The sequence below is a fragment of the Mizuhopecten yessoensis genome, unplaced genomic scaffold (genome assembly GCF_002113885.1).
Source record: "Mizuhopecten yessoensis strain PY_sf001 unplaced genomic scaffold, ASM211388v2 scaffold11069, whole genome shotgun sequence".
Classification (NCBI taxonomy): Eukaryota; Metazoa; Mollusca; class Bivalvia; order Pectinida; family Pectinidae; genus Mizuhopecten; species Mizuhopecten yessoensis.
In genome coordinates, this window is record NW_018408864.1 from 1,013,675 (window position 1) to 1,039,564 (window position 25,890).

General features: G+C 35.5%; 1 protein-coding gene across 1 annotated transcript; it reads left to right on the forward strand.

The window, feature by feature from the left end:
- The first annotated feature begins 960 nt into the window (after positions 1-960).
- LOC110465292 (extracellular tyrosine-protein kinase PKDCC-like) lies at positions 961-25,763 on the forward strand. Its single transcript, XM_021521002.1, has 3 exons — positions 961-1,021; positions 1,130-1,220; positions 24,451-25,763. The coding sequence occupies exon 3, from the start codon at positions 24,456-24,458 to the stop codon at positions 25,761-25,763; it is 1,308 nt and encodes a 435-aa protein (XP_021376677.1). The 5' UTR covers positions 961-1,021; positions 1,130-1,220; positions 24,451-24,455.
- Positions 25,764-25,890: the final 127 nt, after the last annotated feature.

The following is a 25,890-nucleotide window of genomic DNA, read 5'->3' on the forward strand; positions in this document are numbered from 1 at the left end:
CTTAAGAAATGCATTACATTTCCGAACGAATTTCATTAAACGACCTTGGTGACAGAGCTTTTTGGAGAAAATATGCTACAGACATCTAAATAACCTTGTATCTAAAGTGTGGCAGGCTCATCAGCCAAGGGGATGGTACCAGGTGGACGGATGTTTAGAATTATGGTAATAGTAGTATGTGACGCGAGTAGAGTGTTGAGAGCGGCGCGCATCATTTATCTCTAAATTACCGGCCAGGCCAGAGAAGACATGGTTAACAATCTCTGAAAGTTTTATCCTTGTGTCTTGAGGTAATTTAGCTAGTATTGTCTCCCTCTGATGCGTACATTAGAATTTCTTCTGACTTACAGCGAATTGATTTGTAAAACACAATATTATAATAGAGGGTTGTGTTCATCGATTAGCGAAACGTTGAATAGACAGCGACGCTGGGTCGAGTTTCGTTATATATATACAGCGCTCAAACATTGCCGGCTTATAAACACCACATCGCGTCTGTCTGCTTCAGGCTAGCACGTGCGGGCACGCGGGACAGTAGTAGCGACAGCTAGCTCCGGACATACTAAGCCGTATATCACCTCTGAGCGAGTAACGGAATTTCAGTCATACATCCAGTAAAGTGCCGATTGTTAAGACAGTTACGTACCTGGAATATGCCTTGATACAACCAAACCCGCCAAGACCACTTGAAAATAACTTTCAAAGGCATGTTATCTTTTTTTTTTGTATAAGAGGCTTATAATTGCCTTTGTTTTTCCATAAACAGTTTTTGCTACGTTTTGGTATTGCCATGTTTTTCATTTAAGCGGATTTGCGTCTTGGTAGATTCTGGTTCAATACGATTTTCTCCTGTTGGTCTATGCTGAAGATATTTATGATATCCAGCCGGGGAATACACGGCAATCCGTAACGTAAAGATTTACCAATGCTTCACAAGGCTAAGCGATGATAGATGTTACCTGGAGATTTCCGCTTGTGGTTTAAGCCATTAGGGAGTTCGCTAGAAATGGATGGATAGCAGGTGAGAAATAATTCATCAAGAGACAAATATGTCTTCCTGCCACAAGAGCCCTTGATATTTGAAAACTGCTTCTTCATTTTTAAGGAACTATTTCTTTCTTCATTGCAGTAACTATACTGGAACTTAACAGAATAAGTATATTCGGATGTTAGAATCCTACTTGAACACATCGGGCTGTTAATTCCACTTCAAGTACATGGTAAGTAGAACTGTTTAAAATATTGACGCACGCTAACACTGTTATAACTTTAAAACAACCTCATTGGATGATGATTGAAACTTAAAAGCTGGATATGTCGTTACAACTCTAAGTCCTTATGTTAGTAGAAATGTATATCCAGTAGCTCATGGGAAACATAGCGGGTTGACATTGTCAGTATTCTATGTGTATTAAAATTCTAAAGCAATCGTTTTACGCTGTTACGTTTAGAATTGGACTCGTTTTCTATTATGATTCGAAATCAACGTAGATGCATGAATTATCATGCACATTGCAAACGATATTCGAAACATTTGACAGCAATAACAATAATCTAGCGTTATGATGATCAGGTTGAACTTAAATTGAATGCATATAGAAGCAATATGTCATTATCTATTATGTCGATGGTTTTTTTTTTTATTGAGGTGTGCACTCTTAATTATATCAGAGAGTCCCCATCGACAGGTAGGGGCCTTGCCATTACGTATCGTGCTTTCTTTGTAACATGCCATGGTTCCTTTGAAAAGTTGTAACAGGATGAAAGAGATGTTCTTTTCTAACAACCTTGCCCCATTGGTTCAAAAACCTTGAAACGAGATCGCCACTAATCCATTCCCCGACACTCCTTTGATTCATTTGTCCGCGATCTAATAACCGCGTTACCTTCATTATTCCGCCAGTATTTTTGTTGACAAATTGTCCTTTTTTTCTATTTAAAAGCGTCCCAGCAGGCGAGCAATTACACAGTTCAGACACCTGCCTGGTTAGCTTAACGAGACTTATCTGTAGATATATCCAATGAATGCGAACAGTAACAAGGAAAAACGAACATTACATTGTACTACCCTTTGAATGATTGTAGCAGCAAAATTAGAATGTTAAATGTATTCGTGTTGTTTCTCATACATTTGTAAATTGTTTCAATGTTGAAACAGTGTATCACTTGATAATGTTTAACATATGTACTCGGATGTATTACGTAATACCATTTAATAGTAAAAAATAAATATTGATTTATTATCACAGTATTGTATTGTAAAGATGTTAAAATATTGATAAATGACATACATTGTACTAATGGATTTATTTACAAATGACACTATGTTTCGTGTGGTATACCAAACACCGCATATTGATAAAAGGTACATAATTAAGTTATTGACAAATGCTATGTATGCCTTAGAGAGTCTATCATAATTAAGTATGTTGGATATGGATAGTCTATCCTCGGGTGCAGATGTTGGTGTCAAAACATTGGCAAAGCCTCGTTTCTGACCCTTTTTCCCCACCTTAACCTTCTTAACCGAACTTCTTGTAAAACACGACATCGATAATACAAATGCAACGCCGAATATAGCAATTCAGATAACATATACATGTACACAAACTAAGACTATATTTGGAAAAAGTAGAAAAATGTGTAGTATACCTTAGGTATACTTTAGTTTAAATATTATTGCAAGCCCTTCATGGCAAGTTTGTACAGCAATTCTTATGTTTGTGAGCTGCGGTCATTTGTTGACGGCCAGATTGCAACAGTCAGTAAACAACACTTTGGTGCGTTTTTATTTGCAAAGTGATATTAAAACGCCGTCATCAAATTGTGACGTCATAATAGTACATATGTACAAGTCATTGAGTTCCACATAGGTCACGTGTATCGTGCATAGGTAGAGATGGGAGAAAACATAACAATTGATACATAATGACAAAATACATGTTATCAAATCGCGAATGTATTCATACCATTTGTAACAAATGTATTTAAACACGTTTGTGACTTACATCCATCATTTATAGCAAATCTTGGTTATTGATGTTTCAAAATAACTAAATGTGTAATACTATACAAATACTGACAAATTAAATATGAAATAAATAAATAAAAAACATATTTATATTGATAAATGACACGGGATTGAAAGTGTAAGATATTAACAAGAGACACATCGATAACATCTTTATGAATGAAAAGATCCTCAATTTCTCAATACACAAATTATTGCATATGAAAATATTTTTATAAGAAATTGTGTTTTTGTTCCTTTTTGGATTTCTACGGGCTTTACCGACATCGTGATAACGGACACAGCCGTGAAAAAGTGAGAAAAGAAAATATATAAATCACAAGTGTTGCAAAAGGGCAGCAACTCAAACTTGATTTTCTTTAATCCCTTCTCGGTACAAGGCACAGCAGAAACCTCCGACTCTCCAGGAGGCCCCCATTAGTCAGATCGTGCGACAGGCAGTGGGATAGAGCTGTCATATTCACTCCCTGAACTAGTAGGAGTTGCATATTTCTTACAGCAATAACATTTAGATAAATCGTACATATGTACAAGTCATTGTGATTGTACATATCGTGGGACTTTGCATCATTCATGTGTGCATGTGTATGTTATCTAAAAAGTTTGCTATATTAGATAAATAACAAATGAAGGAATTTCACAATGTAACATCTTCTCCTACTAACGAAGCCCAGACACCACACGTCATCAGCTTGTATTAAGAATAGTTTGACTATCCATTGAATTTGGTATGCAGATACATGTCCACTGTAAATTCATCAAGAAGTTGGCAAAAATGATTTCGTTCCATATTTTTGTAATACCACTTCTATATTATAAATGGAATGTCTCTACTGAAAGGCACGGTATATTGCATGTAAAAGTTATTGAGACATAATAATATAATGACGATGTGCATTAGTCTGGTGTTACACGTGGTATAAGGTTAGAAACATACCATCAGGTAGTGCCTAACACAGGAAACCATCAAGTAGGGTACGCATTCGAACGTAGTTTGAGATCATCGCAACAAGGCCCAATTGTTAAGTGGTGAAACCTAAACACGTTCTCAGGGATAACACCGACTGTTGTATCGTGGGACTTTGCATCATTCATGTTATCAAATTGATTACTTTGATTGATTGTGCCAGCGATCAGAACGCCATTGAAGACCACACATTAACTAGGGGAGCTTGTGTTGTGTTAGCCCATAGTTTTCACCAGATATGTTGACTGAATAATATAAAAGGAACACTTTAAAGGTTGTATAGTTCATGCTTGAAGTTTCATGAACTGAATGTTCGAGATGCATTCGCCGTTGATGATGAAGATTGGGGATTAAGCTGTCAATTACATCATTTTGTTGACCTCTTACACTTTTCACACATGTAGTTAAAATATTGTGGTAGATGTTATTTGAATTAAGCTGTAGTTGTGCGTTTGTTTGGAGCAGATAGTGTATAGGACATGGTGGGCACCTTTATCATCTTTCGACCTTACATAACTTGGGGTAGCAACAGCAGCATCGTAAAAAAAACTACCTTCAATGTGTGAAATGTTTCACGGTGTTAGCGGAGAACGGAGTGCCAAACAGCAGTCAATGTTTTTAACATTTTACTCGTTCATTTGTGTACATTTGGAAAAGTAATTCTTCACTAACAAAACCTTTATATCAATGAATTTATTTGATACATTTTCTCAATTTATTGCATTGTGTTGTAAAGGAAACGACAAATGAGGGATTCTTTGCAGTCTTTGTGATTTTTTTTATTTAAACCAATCGGCCTTGTTTCTGACACCATAGTCACTGTAGCATCTGGACGAATTATACTATAAGCAAAACAAAATAAATCTCAAATTTGCTATTAAAGACATTGATGTGTAGCCTACTATACTTTCAGTAAAATGTCCCTACGGGTAAATATTACGCAAGAAACAAGGGTCAATACACATTATAATCCTTATTCTGGTAATAACATCTGAACGACTGAATGTTTTTCAATGATACATTTTCGTGATGCCTCACTGAAATACGAGCTAGTGGGATCTATCGGCTCTTTTGATGACATGTCTAATGGGAATTTCTTCTGTCTTTCGTCAGCGAAAATTGCAACATCATCATTGTTTAAATACACAATTTGTAACGAAGGCAGTTATTTGAGAACAGAAAGAGTAGTGTCTAGAAAATGGCACAGCAGAAAGTAAACCTTCCTGAGTGGAGGGGTACAGTGATGTTAAGCCAATTCTGGTTAATAGAAAGGTACTGTAGTTCCAAGATGATACTGGCGTGTGGAGGGATACAGTGTTAATTACTGGTATGTGGTGAAATTTGTATTGTGATGTAAAGAAAAAAAAAACAGTGTGTAGAGAGGTACAGTGGTGCCGAACAACACCGGTATGGCGAGGGTTACATAGTTGTAAACACTTCATTGTTGTGTAACGAGTTTAGAGTGATATTTACACAACACGGGTATGGTGAGGGGAACACAGTTGTAAAGACCGAGTGATATCTACACAACACGGGTATGGTAAGGGATATACAGTTGTAAAGACTTCATTGTTGTGTAACGAGGATATAGTGATATCTACACAACACGGGTATGGGAAGGGGTACACAGTTGTAAAGACATCATTGTTGTGTAACGAGGATATAGTGATATCTACACAACACGGGTATGGTGAGGGGTACACAGTTGTAAATACTTCATTGTTGTGTAACGAGGATAGAGTGATATCTAAAATCAACACGGGTATGGTGAGGGGTACACAGTTGTAAAGACTTCATTGTTGTGTAACGAGGTTAGAGTGATATCTACACAACACGGGTATGGTGAGGGGGACACAGTTGTAAATACTTCATTGTTGTGTAACGAGGATAGAGTGATATCTAAACAACACGGGTATGGTGAAGGGGACACAGTTGTAAAGACATCATTGATGTGTAACGAGTAAAGAGTGATATCTTCACAACACGGGTATGGTAAGTGGTATACAGTTGTAAAGACTTCATTGTTGTGTAACGAGGATATAGTGATATCTACACAACACGGGTATGGTTAGGGGTATACAGTTGTAAAGACTTCATTGTTGTGTAACGAGAATATAGTGATATCTACACAACACGGGTATGGTAAGGGGAACACAGTTGTAAAGACTTCATTGTTGTGTAACGAGGATATAGTTATATATATACACAACACGGGTATGGGAAGGGGTACACAGTTGTAAAGAATTCATTGTTGTGTTACAATGATATAGTGATATCTACACAACACGGGTATGGTGAAGGGTACACAGTTGTAAAGACTTCATTGTTGGGTAACGAGAATATAGTGATATCTACACAATACGGGTATGGTGAAGGGTTCACAGTTGTAAAGACATCATTGATGGGTAACGAGTAAAGAGTGAGATCTTCACAACACGGGTATGGTAAGGGGAATACAGTTGTAAAGACTTCATTGTTGGGTAACGAGAATATAGTGATATCTACACAATACGGGTATGGTGAAGTGTACACAGTTGTAAAGAAAACATTGATGTGTAACGAGTAAAGAGTGATATCTTCATAACACGGGTATGGTAAGGGATATACAGTTGTAAAGTCTTCATTGTTGTGTAAAGAGGATAGAGTGATATCTAAAATCAACACGGGTATGGTAAGGGGGACACAGTTGTAAAGAAAACATTGATGTGTAACGAGTAAAGAGTGAGATCTTCACAACACGGATATGGTAAGGGGTATTCAGTTGTAAAGACTTTATTGTTGTGTAACGAGGTTAGAGTGATATCTACACAATACGGGTATGGTGAAGGGTACTCAGTTGTAAAGACATCATTGATGTGTAACGAGTAAAGAGTGATATCTTCACAACACGGGTATGGTAAGGGGTATACAGTTGTAAAGACTTCATTGTTGTGTAACGACGATATAGTGATATCTACACAACACGGGTATGGTTAGGGGTACACAGTTGTAAAGACTTCATTGTTGTGTAACGAGGATATAGTGATATCTAAAAACAACACGGGAATGGTGAGGGGTACACAGTTGTAAAGACTTCATTGTTGTGTAACGAGGTTAGAGTGATATCTAAACAACACGGGTATGGTAAGGGGTATACAGTTGTAAAGACTTCATTGTTGTGTAACGAGGATAAAGTGATATATACACAACACGGGTATGGTGAGGGATACACGGTTGTAAAGACTTCATTGTTGTGTAAAGAGGATAGAGTGATATCTAAACAACACGGGTATGGTGAAGGGTACACAGTTGTAAAGACTTCATTGTTGTGTAACGAGGATATAGTGATATCTACACAACACGGGTATGGTGAGGGGTACACAGTTGTAAAGACTTCATTGCTGTGTAACGAGGATAGAGTGATATCTACACAACACGGGTATGGTGAAGGGTACACAGTTGTAAAGTTTGGGACTTTAACATTACAAAGCCCGTGCTGTGTCAATCTTGATATCCCTTAACTTCCATGAGTTACGCCCAATCAAACTTAAGTCAGTGTAATCCCTGGGATGTCGATGATGTAATTTTGCCATCTAAGAATTACAGAGGCGTGGCAGCTTACCAAGTGTCGCATACATGCTGTTCGGCCTATAAGAAAACCTTGACAGGGAAACACTTTCTCAGCCAGAAAAAAACTGATTATTCCTTTTCTTTATAGAAGGGAGAATACTCCAATTCCAAGAAACGTTGAGTAAAAGTCTTCTTGGCGATCACTTCTAATACAGTGGCACCCTCTACCTTAGGTGCTTTGACTGCGCCTTTGTCAACATCTGCAGACTTGTCATGTCAACGTAAGATAAAAAATCAAACATGTATATAACACTGTTGTACTTTAATTAATCACGCTATCAGGAACCAGCAGGTCGCAGGCAATGTATTAATACGCATGTTTAGACATGAAAAATACTTCTATTGGTTGATATATCACTTGACATTTAAGTATGCTATCAAATGACTGATACACCTTGATTTGGTAATCACCAAATGCTTGATCGCTATCTTTTCGAATAAAGTTTGGGGGACTATTTCTTCTGTCTGAAGACTTTTATAGAAAATGGTGACCCTTCTACCGGAACTTGAAACTTACATAGCAACATGAAAGTGACAAGACACGCTAGTTCGACACGCTAGTATGCCTGTTGTCATATCCAGTATCTCTTCCCAGGTTGAATATTGGTTATTCACAATTCGTCACAAGGGCGTTCCCAAAGCACATGGTTTTTGCGAAATTCTGAATCCCTCACTAATCATCATATTAACACATAATAATGATGGGGAGTCCCAAAAGGATTATACTAATATTTGCGGCTGACGGACAGAAAAAAACAGACAGTCCAATACACTACATCTGCAACATTTGTGGTATCCGTCATAGTGTTTTTCGTTAAGGCTAGGAAAGACTATGAATTTCTAGTGATCTGCGATACAATGAAAATAGATATTTTAGGCATTGTGTCATCAAATGAAATCAGGTAATGTTGATGATTGAATATTTTATGCGCAGACTAAGGTTATTGGTGATTATTTAATATATAATACTAGATTTAACACACATACAAGCAAGATGCAAAATATATGTAATTTTGTTTCCATTGCTGCACTAGCGGGGTCTCGTTAATGGACGAGAATCTGTTATAACATATGGGAAATCTCGGGTTATTTTATTTGTCATCGCGTATTATAAAACAAATATAATACGACGCTGTTTGTTGATCTTTATACCGTACGATAAATCTACGTAAAGGCCAAACGTGGCTTTGACAGCGTAATGTGACGTAACTGAAATGTATGTGGCTGATATATGCTATTTTATATACTCTAATGCTATAATCGTTAGTTTTGCTTTCTAAAAAGCGTGGATTTACAGATTAATTGTGGTATTCATGCTAACCAATAGTGACATTTATTTAATTTGTTTAAACTTTGAATTCCGCTGTTAACACATAAAACAGTGGTAATAAAACGGGGCTTTAAATTAACGTCGCCTAACGAGATTATAGTACATTGTAATCACGAAGAGCGCGTTCGCTTGGGGTGTAACAAGCACCTTTCGTCAACTTGATTACTTGAAGATACTTTAATTATTTACATGTATAATCTTGTTTCAGTGAAATATTAAGATTTTTACCCAGCCAGCACTGAAATATTTAGCAATTCATTCTCACGATGAACAGATTCTTATGGAAACCCTTATAAAAACTGAAATCCAATTTGACATTCTTAATTTGGTCGGTGTACTCATAGGTGATTTGCTGGTATCGTTCCTCATTTAATTAATTTCCACATCAGACCTGTCAGATTAGCAATTTGATGGTAGTGACATTTTTACGACGCACGGAAATATTTGGAAAAGTGACATGTTTTTAATTGCAAAATATGTACGGGTTGTTTTGTTTTTTTCTTTGGACGATCATCCTGGATCTCTTCACAGATAACCTAATTACGAATTATTTTTTGTGAATATACTGGAATATTTACTGCACATGTATATCCGTTAAACCGTTAGTATAATCGGGGATAAAGCATGGCGCCATATCGAATTGTTAGGTTACCATCGGTATTTATTAACTTGAAAATTCATCCTTAATATTTTCTAACGGCCGATTCAGTGGCTTTTAATACTTTTGAAATCTTTGTCTGTTATAACGTGTTAGGGCTGAATCATCCATTGCACTTCAAAACATTGTAGTTTGCTTATGTGGACAATCAGACATATTTGTTTGTGAAAAGTTCTTTTTACACAACCAAAAAGTCTTTTTATGTGATGTTTCGATGACTAGTATGGTATGTACACCGCCACCATTTAAGGACCAGTGAAGCGTATGCACACAAAGGTATACAACGTGTTCGAGTTGTGACTAAATCGATGTCGATTCGTCTGCGCTGTAAGCGAATGTATAATAGTTGTTACAAATGTATATATGTACCGAAATGACTCGATTCAGCTACGCTTTGTTTAATAATTAGTCATAGATGTGCGAGAGTCTATGAGCCTCCTTATCTCGATTTAGAACTGGCCAACTGTGGCATATCCAGATGGCTTCCTTTCTCTGTCGCTTGAACATATTGTTCTCTCTGTCCAATACTTTGGAGTTATCCCAATCAATCACACGCTTTTTCTGTGTGGCATGGTCTGTGATTGCCGATTTATTTACCTGGGGCTCCGACTGCTTCCTTTCTGATTTGGTGAATTTCCTACCTTCTTGGGTTTTCGTATCTTTCCGGTGTTTACCAAGGAGGACCCCAAAACGCCTTCCAGTCTCTCCAATATACGATGCGTCGCAGTTTTTGCATCCGATTTTGTATAGGCATTCTGCAACGTTTTCTTTATGTGTGGTATCCTTGGGTTGAACTGGGATATTACGAAGCGTCTTGTGGGGCTTCATGGCTGTTACCATGCCATATTCCAGATTTATCCTCCGAATGGTTTCGGATATACCTTTTGTATACGGGTTGACCACTTAACCTTTGATTTTGTTCTTATCCTTGATTGGGCTTTTCTTGTTCTTCTTTTTACTTTGACTCTGTTTTTGTATCCGTTTGAAGACCCATTCCGGATATGCACATGTTCTCATTGCTCTAACGCTGTGATTCTGCTCTTCTGTTTTGTCCTGTTGTTCTGTGACTATTGTATCACATCTGTTAAGCAATGAGCGTACGACGCCTAACTTCTGGTGCAAAGGATGGTGAGATTTGAAGTTCAGGTATTGGTCCGTATGAGTCTAAGACCAATACCTTCACGGTTCCGTCTTCTTTCTTTACCAGTAGAGTGTCTAGGAAGGTCATTGGCCATTGCTTTCTTCCTCACATGTAAAGTTGATGTTGTTAGTGGCATATATGGTGGTGATATGTGTTATCAAATCCTTCTGTGACCCCTTTTTGCTTATTTCAATTATTTCGTCAACATATCGTTTCAATAAGCTAGGCTTGCATGATATGGGGGCAGTGGCTTTTGATTCTTGCTCCAGGTGTTCAATGAACAAATTGGCCACAATGGGAGACACTGGACTACCCATAGCAGTGCCGAAGCGTTGTTGATAGATATAGCTTATAGACTCCCGCACATCTGTGACCAAGTATAAAAAACGCTTAGCTGAATCGAGTCATTTCGGTACATATATAACAACTATTGTACATACGCTTGCAGCATATCCGAATCGACATCGATTTTGTTGACAACTCGTACACATTTGACACCTTTGTGTGCATACGCTCCACCGGTCATTATTGGTTGTGTAAAAAAAGAACTTTTCATAATCCATACTTCCCCACATGAAACAAATGTTTAGAAATAACACACATCTTTGTGGAGTTTCTTGTTACCGCCCGACGATAGACACTTCTGTTTTCTGATTGGTCAAAATATCATTCGCCACTTAAATTCCCTGTCGCTATTCGTTGACACATTGCACGGTAGTACGGAGTTGCTGGCGGACTTTGCATTTTGTAAAATCCTCTAAACGAGGTTTCGGTCAATTCTAGCGAAATGGAAACGAGCGTCATATAACAAACTGTAATAAAAAAAAATACCAAACATATATTGATGCTATTTTTATTTTTAAATTTGGCTTACTTCTGAAGTTTACACACAATAAAAGAGATTAATAAATCAATCGCCTTATTCACCAACTCTACTATATACGCTAAGACTAACACATTAAGTCCGACGTGGTCCTTGTTAAAGCCTATTATCCTTGTATTTTGCACTCCCTTTTGTCAAAATCATCAAACTTCAGTTCTAGTTAAAATTCTTAAAGTAGAACAAGAAGACAAACACATGTAATATACATATAACGTGATAGATATTATAAATAGAAGATTGGTTACACGCAAAGTACAAATGTGACTAGTTAAACTGAAGTTTTTGATGTAAAAGATTTTTGAAAAATATTCAGTTATTTTGTCTCCTGTCGATCACTTTGAATCTTAGATGGAACTTTATTACAAATTAAAATGCTTTGTAAATATACATTTCGACTATTGACTATTATGACCTTTTTGTCAAATTGTAAGAGTAACCGGGGGAAAATAAAAGAGGGACGTCTAATTAAAATTATAAAGGAAACGTCTTCAAGTTGTGTTTCTCGCCAGGTGGAAATGGTTACCATAGAAACCACAATATCGTTCCAGCAAATATTGTGTTTCCACCATTTAGGAAAGCAGATTATTGAAACCGAAACAAAAACCGATCGTGAACCCGTGCAGGTTCGGGGAACGAATAGGTCTGCTGTACCCCGCGGCATGATCGTCGAATAACATCAGTTTGAGCATCAAGAGTCTACTTATGTGAGCTCCCCACCACAGTTTCTACCTTGTCCTCTGTGTAGGGGACGTTGGAAAGACGAACTAATGGACCTGCTATATCCCGCGACATGTTTATCGTCAAAGGCGATTAATGTGGGACCCGTTGCATACGAAGGAGTCATAAAAGAGACCAAAACGGCTTTGCCGCTCCCATTACAGCATTTGGGAGCTTTTTCGTTTCTTAAATTTCCTGTCTTCTGTCTTTTCCATCTACTTCCTATTTTCAATGGTGTATCCCTGGGCACCCGTCCTAGTATGACCCTGGCTGTTGTATCCCTGGGCACCCGTCCTCGTATCACCCTGGCTGTTGTATCCCTGGGCACCCGTCCTCGTATGACTCTAGCTGTCGCAAGGACGTTTATCCCAAAAAATACCAAACCAAAATAGAAGATCATTAACTGAAAAAGAAAAAATACAATTGTCTTTGTTATACACGTTTATGTCATGGTTCTTAAGTCATGTAACCCGAACTGTTCCTTTCAAAAATATTTTTCGTTTTGTTGAAATCGTTTGAACACAACTGCGTAACATACCATCATAATTGTTTTTGATAACCTGGTCTGGCTCTGAGCTGAGCACCGGGCCCTGGCGTGTGTTACCTGTAACTAAGTAGTTTTATTGTGCTGTTCTGTTGAGTTTTTATATTGAGCCGGGTTTTGTTTACGTTTGTAACACTTCCGGGAGTAGTCCTAAGTCGTACGTATAACGATCAATACTTCACAAGCACTTCCGTCAGTGCACGTGTTGCTGCATGTACAGGCATTTTACAAGGGTGGTTACGAAATCTCTTTAAGGCCCTTCTTTAACAGAACGGAGGGAATATGGAAAATTTGGTGTTGAGAGTAGACGCGGGTGAAACATGGTACTAAACGAAGTAAAACTTAAAATGTCTACTTACATTATCGTGGATAGTTGTATTGTTGTTGGATTTGTAGATTTTTTTATTTCATTTAATTGATACGAACGTTGTTTTGAATTTTGCATGGGGGAAACAGATTTTATTTGGAGAAATATGAACAGGTCTAGGAAGGAAAAGTATCCTAGTCTGTCTTTCAGTTTTAAGCTTTGCTTTTTTGTAGAAAACATATATGGGATTACATGGCAAATCATACTGTACATCCATACGAATTCAATAAATAACATGGACTGAATATAATATGAAAAAGCAAAGCCTTAAAAGAGCGTAGCTTTAATTGGTCCCTGATATTTACTGATTCAGAAGATTGCTTTCAGAATGAGATTTTTAGATTAGATAACAATTATTTAAAGCCAACAAGTCGAGGAATAACAATAAAACACAAGCTCTAATGAGATTAAGACCGACATAACAATAGGGGAGACCGGGGCAAGTTCGGCCAATGTTCATTCAAGTCCGTTCTGGGAGGTATGGCAGCGCGTCCGTTTTTGAAAATTATTTAACTTTTCCTGGCGGATGGGGTAAGTTCGGACAGGCATTTGGGTAAGTTCGGCCTCCATTGTAATCAGCTTAATAATGACGTCATAAAGCATGCAACGTCAGATTTTACCGCCAATTTTATGACTTTTTATGTGTTCACTACATGGGCCGAACTTGCCACGGTATTATTGGCCGAACCTGTCCGGACCCAAATTGATATTTCAATAAATTCTTATCGTACAGCAATATGGTAATGAGTGCTTGGCTTGGATTTTATGTATATCATTTGAATCTGTCAGTGTGTAACACGTTTGACCGTAAAAAGTTGCAATTCCGTTTACAGAAAATTTGCATAACTAGAAGCGTGATCATGATGTTCTTTCTACCCTCTCAAAAGTAATTTCTTCTGTTTAGTTATTTTATAATAGAGTTTTCTTCGTAATTTTTTTCGTGTGAATGTTCAGCCAACTAAACTACTAAGATCCTAAAAGTTGTAAATATTAGCTCAAAAACAAAATAATCAGGGGTGGCCGAACTTGCCCCGGTCTCCCGTATGTAGATATTTTGTATCATTGGTGATTGATAAAAATGTATTCACAATATAATTTAATGTAAAGAGACGTTAGTTAAAAAAAAACAAAAAAAACAGCAACATCGTAATACTTTGATGTAACTGAGATTGTCGTTATATCGATATGTAGTCTCAATTCCTGTTCCACCATGAAACACCAGATTGAATTTCAAATTTTGTAACTGTCACCGAGGTTTAACAGGTAATGATGCGAAATAAAATTAAACAGTTTCTGTCTGTAATAAGTTATAAATCGGCACGCGTTGTGAAAAAGTAATACGTTGCTAAAAGGGGCTTTGAACTCGGGTTGGTTGTCTGGAAAATTATTGTTGATTTGACATAAACGCATTTTCCATTGTTTCTTTTATGAGTAGTAATGCATAAATAAATTACGTAAAGACTTTAAACAGACTTTCACAAATTTTAATAATTTCGTTCATATTCTCAACAAATTGAAATTAAAAGCTGATCAAATTTTAGATGATATTTTTTTAAATGTAAACGTTGGCCTAGTGGTTTAATGCAGCTCTTTTTGAAGATATCTCACTGTAGACATATTAACAGAACCTGGTTGATGATAAAAAGGATCTTCAGAAAATATACGGATTTTTACTTTTTGTGCTCGTGGAAAAAAACTGAAAAACATGAAGCACCAACAAACAAATAAATACACCGGACATCAGTTCAATGATTTTCCGATTATTTTTCATTTTTCCGGAAATAACCGATGAAGGCCGATGGAGTGTGACGTGCTTGTGACGTCATAGTATGATAATCTCTCAACGAAGTTGCATGCCTGTAGGCTGTTAGTATCACATTTTACGTGATAGACTTTTTCACTCGGAATGTATGTTAATTTTTTTTATCAAAACCATTAAGTTATAAAACATGAAGATTGTTTTCACTATATGAAGATGTTCATGCATGGTTCAAACACAATTGTCTTTGCTTCAAGGATACACTTCCGGTTTCCCCACTGGACGTCTACTTCCGGCCGATTTTTTTTTAAAGGCAACGTGTAGCAAATCTGTTTACGCACGCATGTGTTACAATTAAAGAGCTTCGCTCGGACGCCTTCGGTGCTGTTTACGCACGCTCTGATTAAGATTACAATATCTCATAGATATTATGGTGACTAAAGCCATCACGTATTAACACTAAATTCTGCTGTCGCGTGGGTCAAACGGAACTCGAATAAACATACAGCGTTTCTGTGTTGCTGTATATCTGACAACATGATTTGATGTCCATGTGTATTTAAGATAAAAAAAAAAGAAGACATTTTGAACATCAAATTGTTTATTGCTGCCATGCCCCCCCCCCCCCCCCCCCCCCCCCCCCCCCCCCCCCCACACCTCGCCCTCCTTTAAAGAAGTGCTTAACATATTGTAAAAAAATTACAGAAGACCAGCACTTTTGTAGAGATGGTATCACAGAATTGATAACCCTCAGCGGGTGCCTGTGGTTTATATAACGCCGCAGCCTCTCGATTGACTAACAACATATGTAGCATATATGGGGCGATTGCCTGTGTATAAAACGGTGATATGAATAACCATTGAATTTTCATTAGGTTAAGCAATATAAAAGTCCCATGGAAACCAAGGGAAGAATTGATCGCTATGATCATAAACGAACTCGTGTGCCGGATCTCTTTTTCACTAGGGAACAATTATATCAACTCCGAGGCGCGGGGGAGGCACATGATAATGCACTGAGTTGGTGTTATCATTGAGGTTATAAGGGAGGTCGTTATATATTGAGAGGAAGAGATGAAAGATATATAACTGTTATTTAAGAGGCTGTACAGGGAATCTTTGAAATACAATGAAAAGAGAAAATATCTCAAATATAATGGATGATTTATTGAGAGGTTTTTATAAACATTGTTGATAAGGGGATCTGTTTTTACGTACATGTAAGAGATGAGGATTGGGCCAAATTATCGCAAGTATTTATGTGATGAGGACTCCACCAACCCGTCACAAGTACTAGTGTGTCTCCCGTTTTAGCCGGGAAAGATCAGCTTGTCACCCCCTAGGGAGAGATAGCCTCGTGTCAATTAGCACGTGTTCAATTGAGACGTCATTAAAATGTGTCGCCGGTAATTGTGACGTCATCAAAAGTGAATGACGATATTTAAACCCCATTTGTGTTTTTGTTTACAAACAGACTACTGTCTGCGGAGTTTTGACTGAAATAATATGATGGGAGACAAATAATCATCCCCTACCTTGAGGGTGTAACAGAAATATCCGACCCTCGGGTGTTTTTTTTTGGTTGTCTAACCCACGGCAGAGCCTCGGGTTAGACAACCAAAAACATCATCCCTCGGGTTGTCGATTTCTCTGTCACACCCTCATGGTAGGGGAATATTATATTAGTCACACTGATAGGATACAGTATACAGCTGAAGGAGATATACATCTAATACATTACTTATCTGATTTTATTGAGGACGTTATAATGGGTTTATGGAGGATGTACGGGTACATGTTGACTAAATTATGCAACGTAATGAGGGATGCATATGATATGAGGAATTGTACTCATATATGGTGTTAAGGGTGTTCTACCGGCGGGATATAGAGGATAATAGGAATGGCACGTGCAATGTAATACAGTGTACTATGGGGACATGACAGAAATGAAGATTGTAAGATTGATAACATTGTATTGAGTGAACAGCGGATATGAGGAGTGAAAACATACACAGTTAATACATCTGCTGTTCATTATATTATCTGGACGGAATATAGAGAGCAGATCCCTGAATTTGAGGATGTTACAAGGAGGAAACATGGTACAAATATACCTGAAGAATGGGTGTACATTCTAATTACATTATACACTGATGCTGCTGATGTTACACTGACAGGGTAGAGTAAGCCGAGCATAGGAAATAGGTAAATAAAGAGAGCATGGGGATAAGGTAAATACATTGAAAATATCTCTGTTGTTGTAAGGAACATGGGGATAAGGTAAATGCATTGTAAATATTTCTGTTGTTGTGAGGACAGCATGGGAATAAAGTAAATACATTGTAAATATCTGTTGTTCTGAGGAGAACATGGGAATAAGGTAAATACATTGTAAATATCCTTGTTGTTGTAAAGAACATCAGATTTAGGTAAATACACTGTAAATATCTCTGTTGTTGTAAGGAACATTAGATTTAGGTAAATACATTGTAAATATCCTTGTTGTTGTAAAGAACATTAGATTTAGGTAAATACATTGTAAATATCTCTGTTGTTGTAAGGAACATTAGATTTAGGTAAATACACTGTAAATATCTCTGGTGTTGTAAGGAACATTAGATTTAGGTAAATACACTGTAAATATCTCTGTTGTTGTAAGGAACATTAGATTTAGGTAAATACATTGTAAATATCTCTGTTGTTGTAAGGAACATTAGATTTAGGTAAATACATTGTAAATATCTCTGTTGTTGTAAGGAACATTAGATTTAGGTAAATACATTGTAAATATCTCTGTTGTTGTAAGGAACATTAGATTTAGGTAAATACACTGTAAATATCTCTGTTGTTGTAAGGAACATTAGATTTAGGTAAATACATTGTAAATATCTCTGTTGTTGTAAGGAACATTAGATTTAGGTAAATACATTGTAAATATCTCTGTTGTTGTAAGGAACATTAGATTTAGGTAAATACATTGTAAATATCTCTGTTGTTGTAAGGAACATTAGATTTAGGTAAATACATTGTAAATATCTCTGTTGTTGTAAGGAACATTAGATTTAGGTAAATACATTGTAAATATCTCTGTTGTTGTAAGGAACATTAGATTTAGGTAAATACATTGTAAATATCTCTGTTGTTGTAAGGAACATTAGATTTAGGTAAATACACTGTAAATATCTCTGTTGTTGTAAGGAACATTAGATTTAGGTAAATACACTGTAAATATCTCTGTTGTTGTAAGGAACATTAGATTTAGGTAAATACACTGTAAATATCTCTGTTGTTGTAAGGAACATTAGATTTAGGTAAATACACTGTAAATATCTCTGTTGTTGTAAGGAACATTAGATTTAGGTAAATACACTGTAAATATCTCTGTTGTTGTAAGGAACATTAGATTTAGGTAAATACACTGTAAATATCTCTGTTGTTGTAAGGAACATTAGATTTAGGTAAATACACTGTAAATATCTCTGTTGTTGTAAGGAACATTAGATTTAGGTAAATACACTGTAAATATCTCTGTTGTTGTAAGGAACATTAGATTTAGGTAAATACATTGTAAATATCTCTGTTGTTGTAAGGAACATTAGATTTAGGTAAATACATTGTAAATATCTCTGTTGTTGTAAGGAACATTAGATTTAGGTAAATACATTGTAAATATCTCTGTTGTTGTAAGGAACATTAGATTTAGGTAAATACATTGTAAATATCTCTGTTGTTGTAAGGAACATTAGATTTAGGTAAATACATTGTAAATATCTCTGTTGTTGTAAGGAACATTAGATTTAGGTAAATACATTGTAAATATCTCTGTTGTTGTAAGGAACATTAGATTTAGGTAAATACATTGTAAATATCTCTGTTGTTGTAAGGAACATTAGATTTAGGTAAATACATTGTAAATATCTCTGTTGTTGTAAGGAACATTAGATTTAGGTAAATACATTGTAAATATCTCTGTTGTTGTAAGGAACATTAGATTTAGGTAAATACATTGTAAATATCTCTGTTGTTGTAAGGAACATTAGATTTAGGTAAATACATTGTAAATATCTCTGTTGTTGTAAGGAACATTAGATTTAGGTAAATACATTGTAAATATCTCTGTTGTTGTAAGGAACATTAGATTTAGGTAAATACATTGTAAATATCTCTGTTGTTGTAAGGAACATTAGATTTAGGTAAATACATTGTAAATATCTCTGTTGTTGTAAGGAACATTAGATTTAGGTAAATACATTGTAAATATCTCTGTTGTTGTAAGGAACATTAGATTTAGGTAAATACATTGTAAATATCTCTGTTGTTGTAAGGAACATTAGATTTAGGTAAATACACTGTAAATATCTCTGTTGTTGTAAGGAACATTAGATTTAGGTAAATACACTGTAAATATCTCTGTTGTTGTAAGGAACATTAGATTTAGGTAAATACACTGTAAATATCTCTGTTGTTGTAAGGAACATTAGATTTAGGTAAATACATTGTAAATATCTCTGTTGTTGTAAGGAACATTAGATTTAGGTAAATACATTGTAAATATCTCTGTTGTTGTAAGGAACATTAGATTTAGGTAAATACATTGTAAATATCTCTGTTGTTGTAAGGAACATTAGATTTAGGTAAATACATTGTAAATATCTCTGTTGTTGTAAGGAACATTAGATTTAGGTAAATACATTGTAAATATCTCTGTTGTTGTAAGGAACATTAGATTTAGGTAAATACATTGTAAATATCTCTGTTGTTGTAAGGAACATTAGATTTAGGTAAATACATTGTAAATATCTCTGTTGTTGTAAGGAACATTAGATTTAGGTAAATACATTGTAAATATCTCTGTTGTTGTAAGGAACATTAGATTTAGGTAAATACATTGTAAATATCTCTGTTGTTGTAAGGAACATTAGATTTAGGTAAATACATTGTAAATATCTCTGTTGTTGTAAGGAACATTAGATTTAGGTAAATACATTGTAAATATCTCTGTTGTTGTAAGGAACATTAGATTTAGGTAAATACATTGTAAATATCTCTGTTGTTGTAAGGAACATTAGATTTAGGTAAATACATTGTAAATATCTCTGTTGTTGTAAGGAACATTAGATTTAGGTAAATACATTGTAAATATCTCTGTTGTTGTAAGGAACATTAGATTTAGGTAAATACATTGTAAATATCTCTGTTGTTGTAAGGAACATTAGATTTAGGTAAATACATTGTAAATATCTCTGTTGTTGTAAGGAACATTAGATTTAGGTAAATACATTGTAAATATCTCTGTTGTTGTAAGGAACATTAGATTTAGGTAAATACATTGTAAATATCTCTGTTGTTGTAAGGAACATTAGATTTAGGTAAATACATTGTAAATATCTCTGTTGTTGTAAGGAACATTAGATTTAGGTAAATACATTGTAAATATCTCTGTTGTTGTAAGGAACATTAGATTTAGGTAAATACATTGTAAATATCTCTGTTGTTGTAAGGAACATTAGATTTAGGTAAATACATTGTAAATATCTCTGTTGTTGTAAGGAACATTAGATTTAGGTAAATACATTGTAAATATCTCTGTTGTTGTAAGGAACATTAGATTTAGGTAAATACATTGTAAATATCTCTGTTGTTGTAAGGAACATTAGATTTAGGTAAATACATTGTAAATATCTCTGTTGTTGTAAGGAACATTAGATTTAGGTAAATACATTGTAAATATCTCTGTTGTTGTAAGGAACATTAGATTTAGGTAAATACATTGTAAATATCTCTGTTGTTGTAAGGAACATTAGATTTAGGTAAATACATTGTAAATATCTCTGTTGTTGTAAGGAACATTAGATTTAGGTAAATACATTGTAAATATCTCTGTTGTTGTAAGGAACATTAGATTTAGGTAAATACATTGTAAATATCTCTGTTGTTGTAAGGAACATTAGATTTAGGTAAATACATTGTAAATATCTCTGTTGTTGTAAGGAACATTAGATTTAGGTAAATACACTGTAAATATCTCTGTTGTTGTAAGGAACATTAGATTTAGGTAAATACACTGTAAATATCTCTGTTGTTGTAAGGAACATTAGATTTAGGTAAATACACTGTAAATATCTCTGTTGTTGTAAGGAACATTAGATTTAGGTAAATACACTGTAAATATCTCTGTTGTTGTAAGGAACATTAGATTTAGGTAAATACACTGTAAATATCTCTGTTGTTGTAAGGAACATTAGATTTAGGTAAATACACTGTAAATATCTCTGTTGTTGTAAGGAACATTAGATTTAGGTAAATACACTGTAAATATCTCTGTTGTTGTAAGGAACATTAGATTTAGGTAAATACATTGTAAATATCTCTGTTGTTGTAAGGAACATTAGATTTAGGTAAATACATTGTAAATATCTCTGTTGTTGTAAGGAACATTAGATTTAGGTAAATACATTGTAAATATCTCTGTTGTTGTAAGGAACATTAGATTTAGGTAAATACATTGTAAATATCTCTGTTGTTGTAAGGAACATTAGATTTAGGTAAATACATTGTAAATATCTCTGTTGTTGTAAGGAACATTAGATTTAGGTAAATACATTGTAAATATCTCTGTTGTTGTAAGGAACATTAGATTTAGGTAAATACATTGTAAATATCTCTGTTGTTGTAAGGAACATTAGATTTAGGTAAATACATTGTAAATATCTCTGTTGTTGTAAGGAACATTAGATTTAGGTAAATACATTGTAAATATCTCTGTTGTTGTAAGGAACATTAGATTTAGGTAAATACATTGTAAATATCTCTGTTGTTGTAAGGAACATTAGATTTAGGTAAATACATTGTAAATATCTCTGTTGTTGAAGATGCTATACTGACAGTATACGAAGGAAATGAGGATTGAACGCAAATATTGAAACACATCTCTAAGAATAAGGGTGTTTTAACGTGTGTATGGGGTGATTAGAATTGGACAATATTTCTGCTGATAAGGAAGTTATACTCAGTAACTTGGAGGGGGATGATAATTGTGAATATATCGGCGGTTGAGAATGCTAAACTGACGGAATGTGGAAGAGATTAGGATTGGGTTTATGTTATCTCTGATGATCAAAACGTTATACTGACGAGATATGGAAGAGATTAGGATTGGGTTTATGTTATATCTGATGATAATGACGCTATACTGACGGAATATAAAGTGTAGAATAGGATTGGATAACGGTAATTGTAAACAAACCTGTTGTTGAGAATACTATGCTGACGGGATATGGAAGAGATTGGGTATATGCTATATCTAATGATAATGACGCTAATCTGACAGGATATGGAAGATATTGGGATTGGGTATATGTCATATCCTATGATAATGATGCTATACTGACAGGATATGGAAGAGATTGGGATTGAGTATATGCTATATCTAATGATAATGACGCTAATCTGACAGGATATGTAAGATATCGGGATTGGGTATATGTCATATCCTATGATAGGACGCTATACTGACAGGATATGTAAGAGATTGGGATTGGGTATATGTTATATGTAATGACGCTATACTGACGGGATATAAAAAGTAGAACAGAATTTGATAAAAGTAGTTGTCAAATTAATTCGGTTGTCTTAATCATTTTATTGTAACATGCGGAGCAGCTGAATATTGCAGTCTTACACAGACATAAGGTCATTTCTATAGGAATATTGCGGTCTACCATAGGAATTACTATAGGAATTTCGACACCTAATCGATAAGTTGCCTTCTAAATGTGTCGCTGTTTTATCTTGCAAAATCGTATAAATAAGAAAATGAGATTTGAAAAAAAGGAAAACAAATTATTTTGCTTAAAATTCACTTCGGGAATGTATCCTTATTTTATATGTACATTGTACATACAGGGCTAGGTTTTGTCACGTGTTAGCCATTATTGAAAACAAAAACGCTTCTGTAGGTTACTTGAAATTCCCTGGGGCATCAAATTAAAGTTGGATCGGCTACGTTCTTCTTTCCGACAATAGGGAATCCATTTACTATACCAGTAAAGCCTTCCTTCAATTTTTTGTGTCCTGAATTATTAGATTATCTCGGTCTGGTCTTTAAACTTAAATGTAACGGAGCAGAAGTAATTTGTCCAAACGAAATTGGTTTAGAGAATCGTTTTTATTTGTTTTTGAGTTTTTTGAAGAAAACATGTATGGCTGTATATATGCATAAAGCCTTCTTTCAAACATACTTTACATGGTTTCAAATACGTGCTGTTGTATTCTGCATGTCATTGCATGGCTATCCTATGTCTATTGGTTATTTCATTGTTTTCTACATGTCTATGTAAAACTACGTGTTACAGGCAATAACAAAATTACTTTATATTTATACAATACATCCCCAGCCCAGTTATAAACCACACCTTCCCCACATTACTGTAGCAACAGTTGCTTTTGCGAGCATTATTTTCGCAGTATACAAGTATATTACAATATCAGATTTCCGTCTAATTGACCAGAATTATGATACCAGCGTTATCTTAGCCTCTCTGGACGCCTGCTTTATTTGTGCATATGAGTTTATCGTCCAACTCTCCTATAGCAATTCATAGTGTATTACCAGTAAAACAACACGTCGGTCTATATCTATGATTTAATTTAAAAGACAAATAACACTTAGTTATGAAAAGTTGAATTGCCTTAATACAATTTTTAATATATCTCTATTCCCTAGAATTTCTCTAATTCAGAAATTATTTTTTCAGCAACTCTACAGTCGTTACTGTTTTAATTATTTTTATTTGCGGTTATCACATTGGAGCTGAACATTGATCAATGATTATTTGTTTGTTTGTTTGATTTTGTTTAACGTCCTATTAACAGCTAAGGTCATTTAAGGACGGCCTCCCCTGTGTGCAAGATGCATGCGTGTAGTGTATGTGTGTGTATTTTGGGAGGCTGCGATATGTTCGTGTTTGTCTCCTTGTGATAGCGCGGAACTGATGCCGACTTTATAGTGCTAACTCACTGAAACATACTGCCGAAGACACCCAGCAGGACGCCCCACCCGGTCACATTATACTGACAACGGGCAAACCAGTCGTCCCACTCCTAATTTGATTATAACAAGGGAATGTCAATCATAGTTTTAGATACAATTATTCAGTGTGCCTTTCTTTAATAATAAAGAACTGATTACGTCATTTTGTGACTGATTTCATGTCTGCTTGTTTTCAAGGTTGTTGACATTATTTTACATTATTTACAGGAGATAAGCGTACACATTTAAATGCTCATGACTAGACTGGTGATGTCACCATTATAAGGGCAATATAATGGTTATAGATATACACATTGAAATGTTTAAGTCATACATGTAGTTACTCTGACGACATTATATGAATTTATTATTTTAATATTGATGACGTTTGTTTTTCTTTATCTTTCTAGATCTGATGACGTCACGTCGTCCCGTTGTACCCAGTCGATTTGTTGGTGACCTGCCAGTGTTGACGACCATGGAGAAACGGTATATTAAGGTCTCTATATTCTTACTACCGTTCGTCCTGTACACTGCGGTGATGCTGAAGATGCTAGACAAAGCCTGCCAAACGGAGATATTCACAAAACACGCCACTCCTCCTGATGCATTCCCTCGGGTGTTGGAACAAAGTCATAACTCTACAACGCTACTACACTCGGTATTAAGGAAGTATGAAGCCATAGACAGACAGAGAACGAAGCTATCTGAAATGCTAAACAAACTCTTATCTGGTGAATCTCCAGAAGCTCTCGCCTCCAACGATCTCGCAGTGCGATACTTCAACGCCAGAAATTTGCGAGATTTGAAAGGGTTTGATAAAATCGGTAGTAAAATTAAAAAACAGACTATAGCAAAAGCGAAATATGTTTTCAACTGCACAAACGTTCATGAAATTAAATTAATAAAGAAAGTTGGACATGGCGTTTCAAAACAAGCCTTTCTAGGAAAGTTCAAAGGTCAACCGGTGGCAGTAAAAATGGTGACACGTCATCAGAAAGAGGTGAGACAGTGCTTAGAGGGTATTCGGGAAAAAGGAATGGAATCGGATAATTTTCAGAGGTCAAGGTGTTTCGTTTTTCCAACGATGAAACTTATGAAAGAAATATTACTTCTAGAACAACTTGACCATCCGGGTTTTGTGCAGTTGCTAGGTTACTGTGTCCGTAGTGAGGAAAGTGACAGTACGGACATGTCCGAACATGGGGTTGTGGCTATATACGAGTACGGTGAGAGATTCGTACTAGACAACCTTCAATTTTTACCAATGAAAGCTAAACTTCTTCGAGCTGTTAATTTAGCTAAATTTTTACAATATTTAGAATTTTCTCCGTTGGGATCGCTTCGCATCAAGGATTTTAAAGAAGGCCATTTTCTGTTAGTAAATTCTTCTTTAAAGATGATTGACCTGGATGATGTAGATAATATTGAGCCATCCTGTGATATTTATTCTGATATTGATCATATCACTGAAAACAATAATATTCATTATCGCACGTGCGAATACGATATCCAATGTCAAATGGGGTTATGTATTGGTTATAATGCTAAGCAAAATTTAAAATCTATGAATAGACTATTCTTTAAAAGACTCCTGTATCCATTATCTTACCCTTCAGACATTGTGGAATCGTTAACACAAGTCAACACACGACTGGAAACTCTAAGCATCACAGCGCCAGAACTCGTGGAGGTTCTAGAGAGTTCTCTCTCACACCTATAGACACAAAACAAATGGCGGACGACTGTATAAAATCCAATTACTATAGATCTACAATCAGCCGAGTCGAGAAGAGATGGGAATTTTATATAATTACCTTTGTCGCAGAACATTAAGTTAGCCTGGTTGA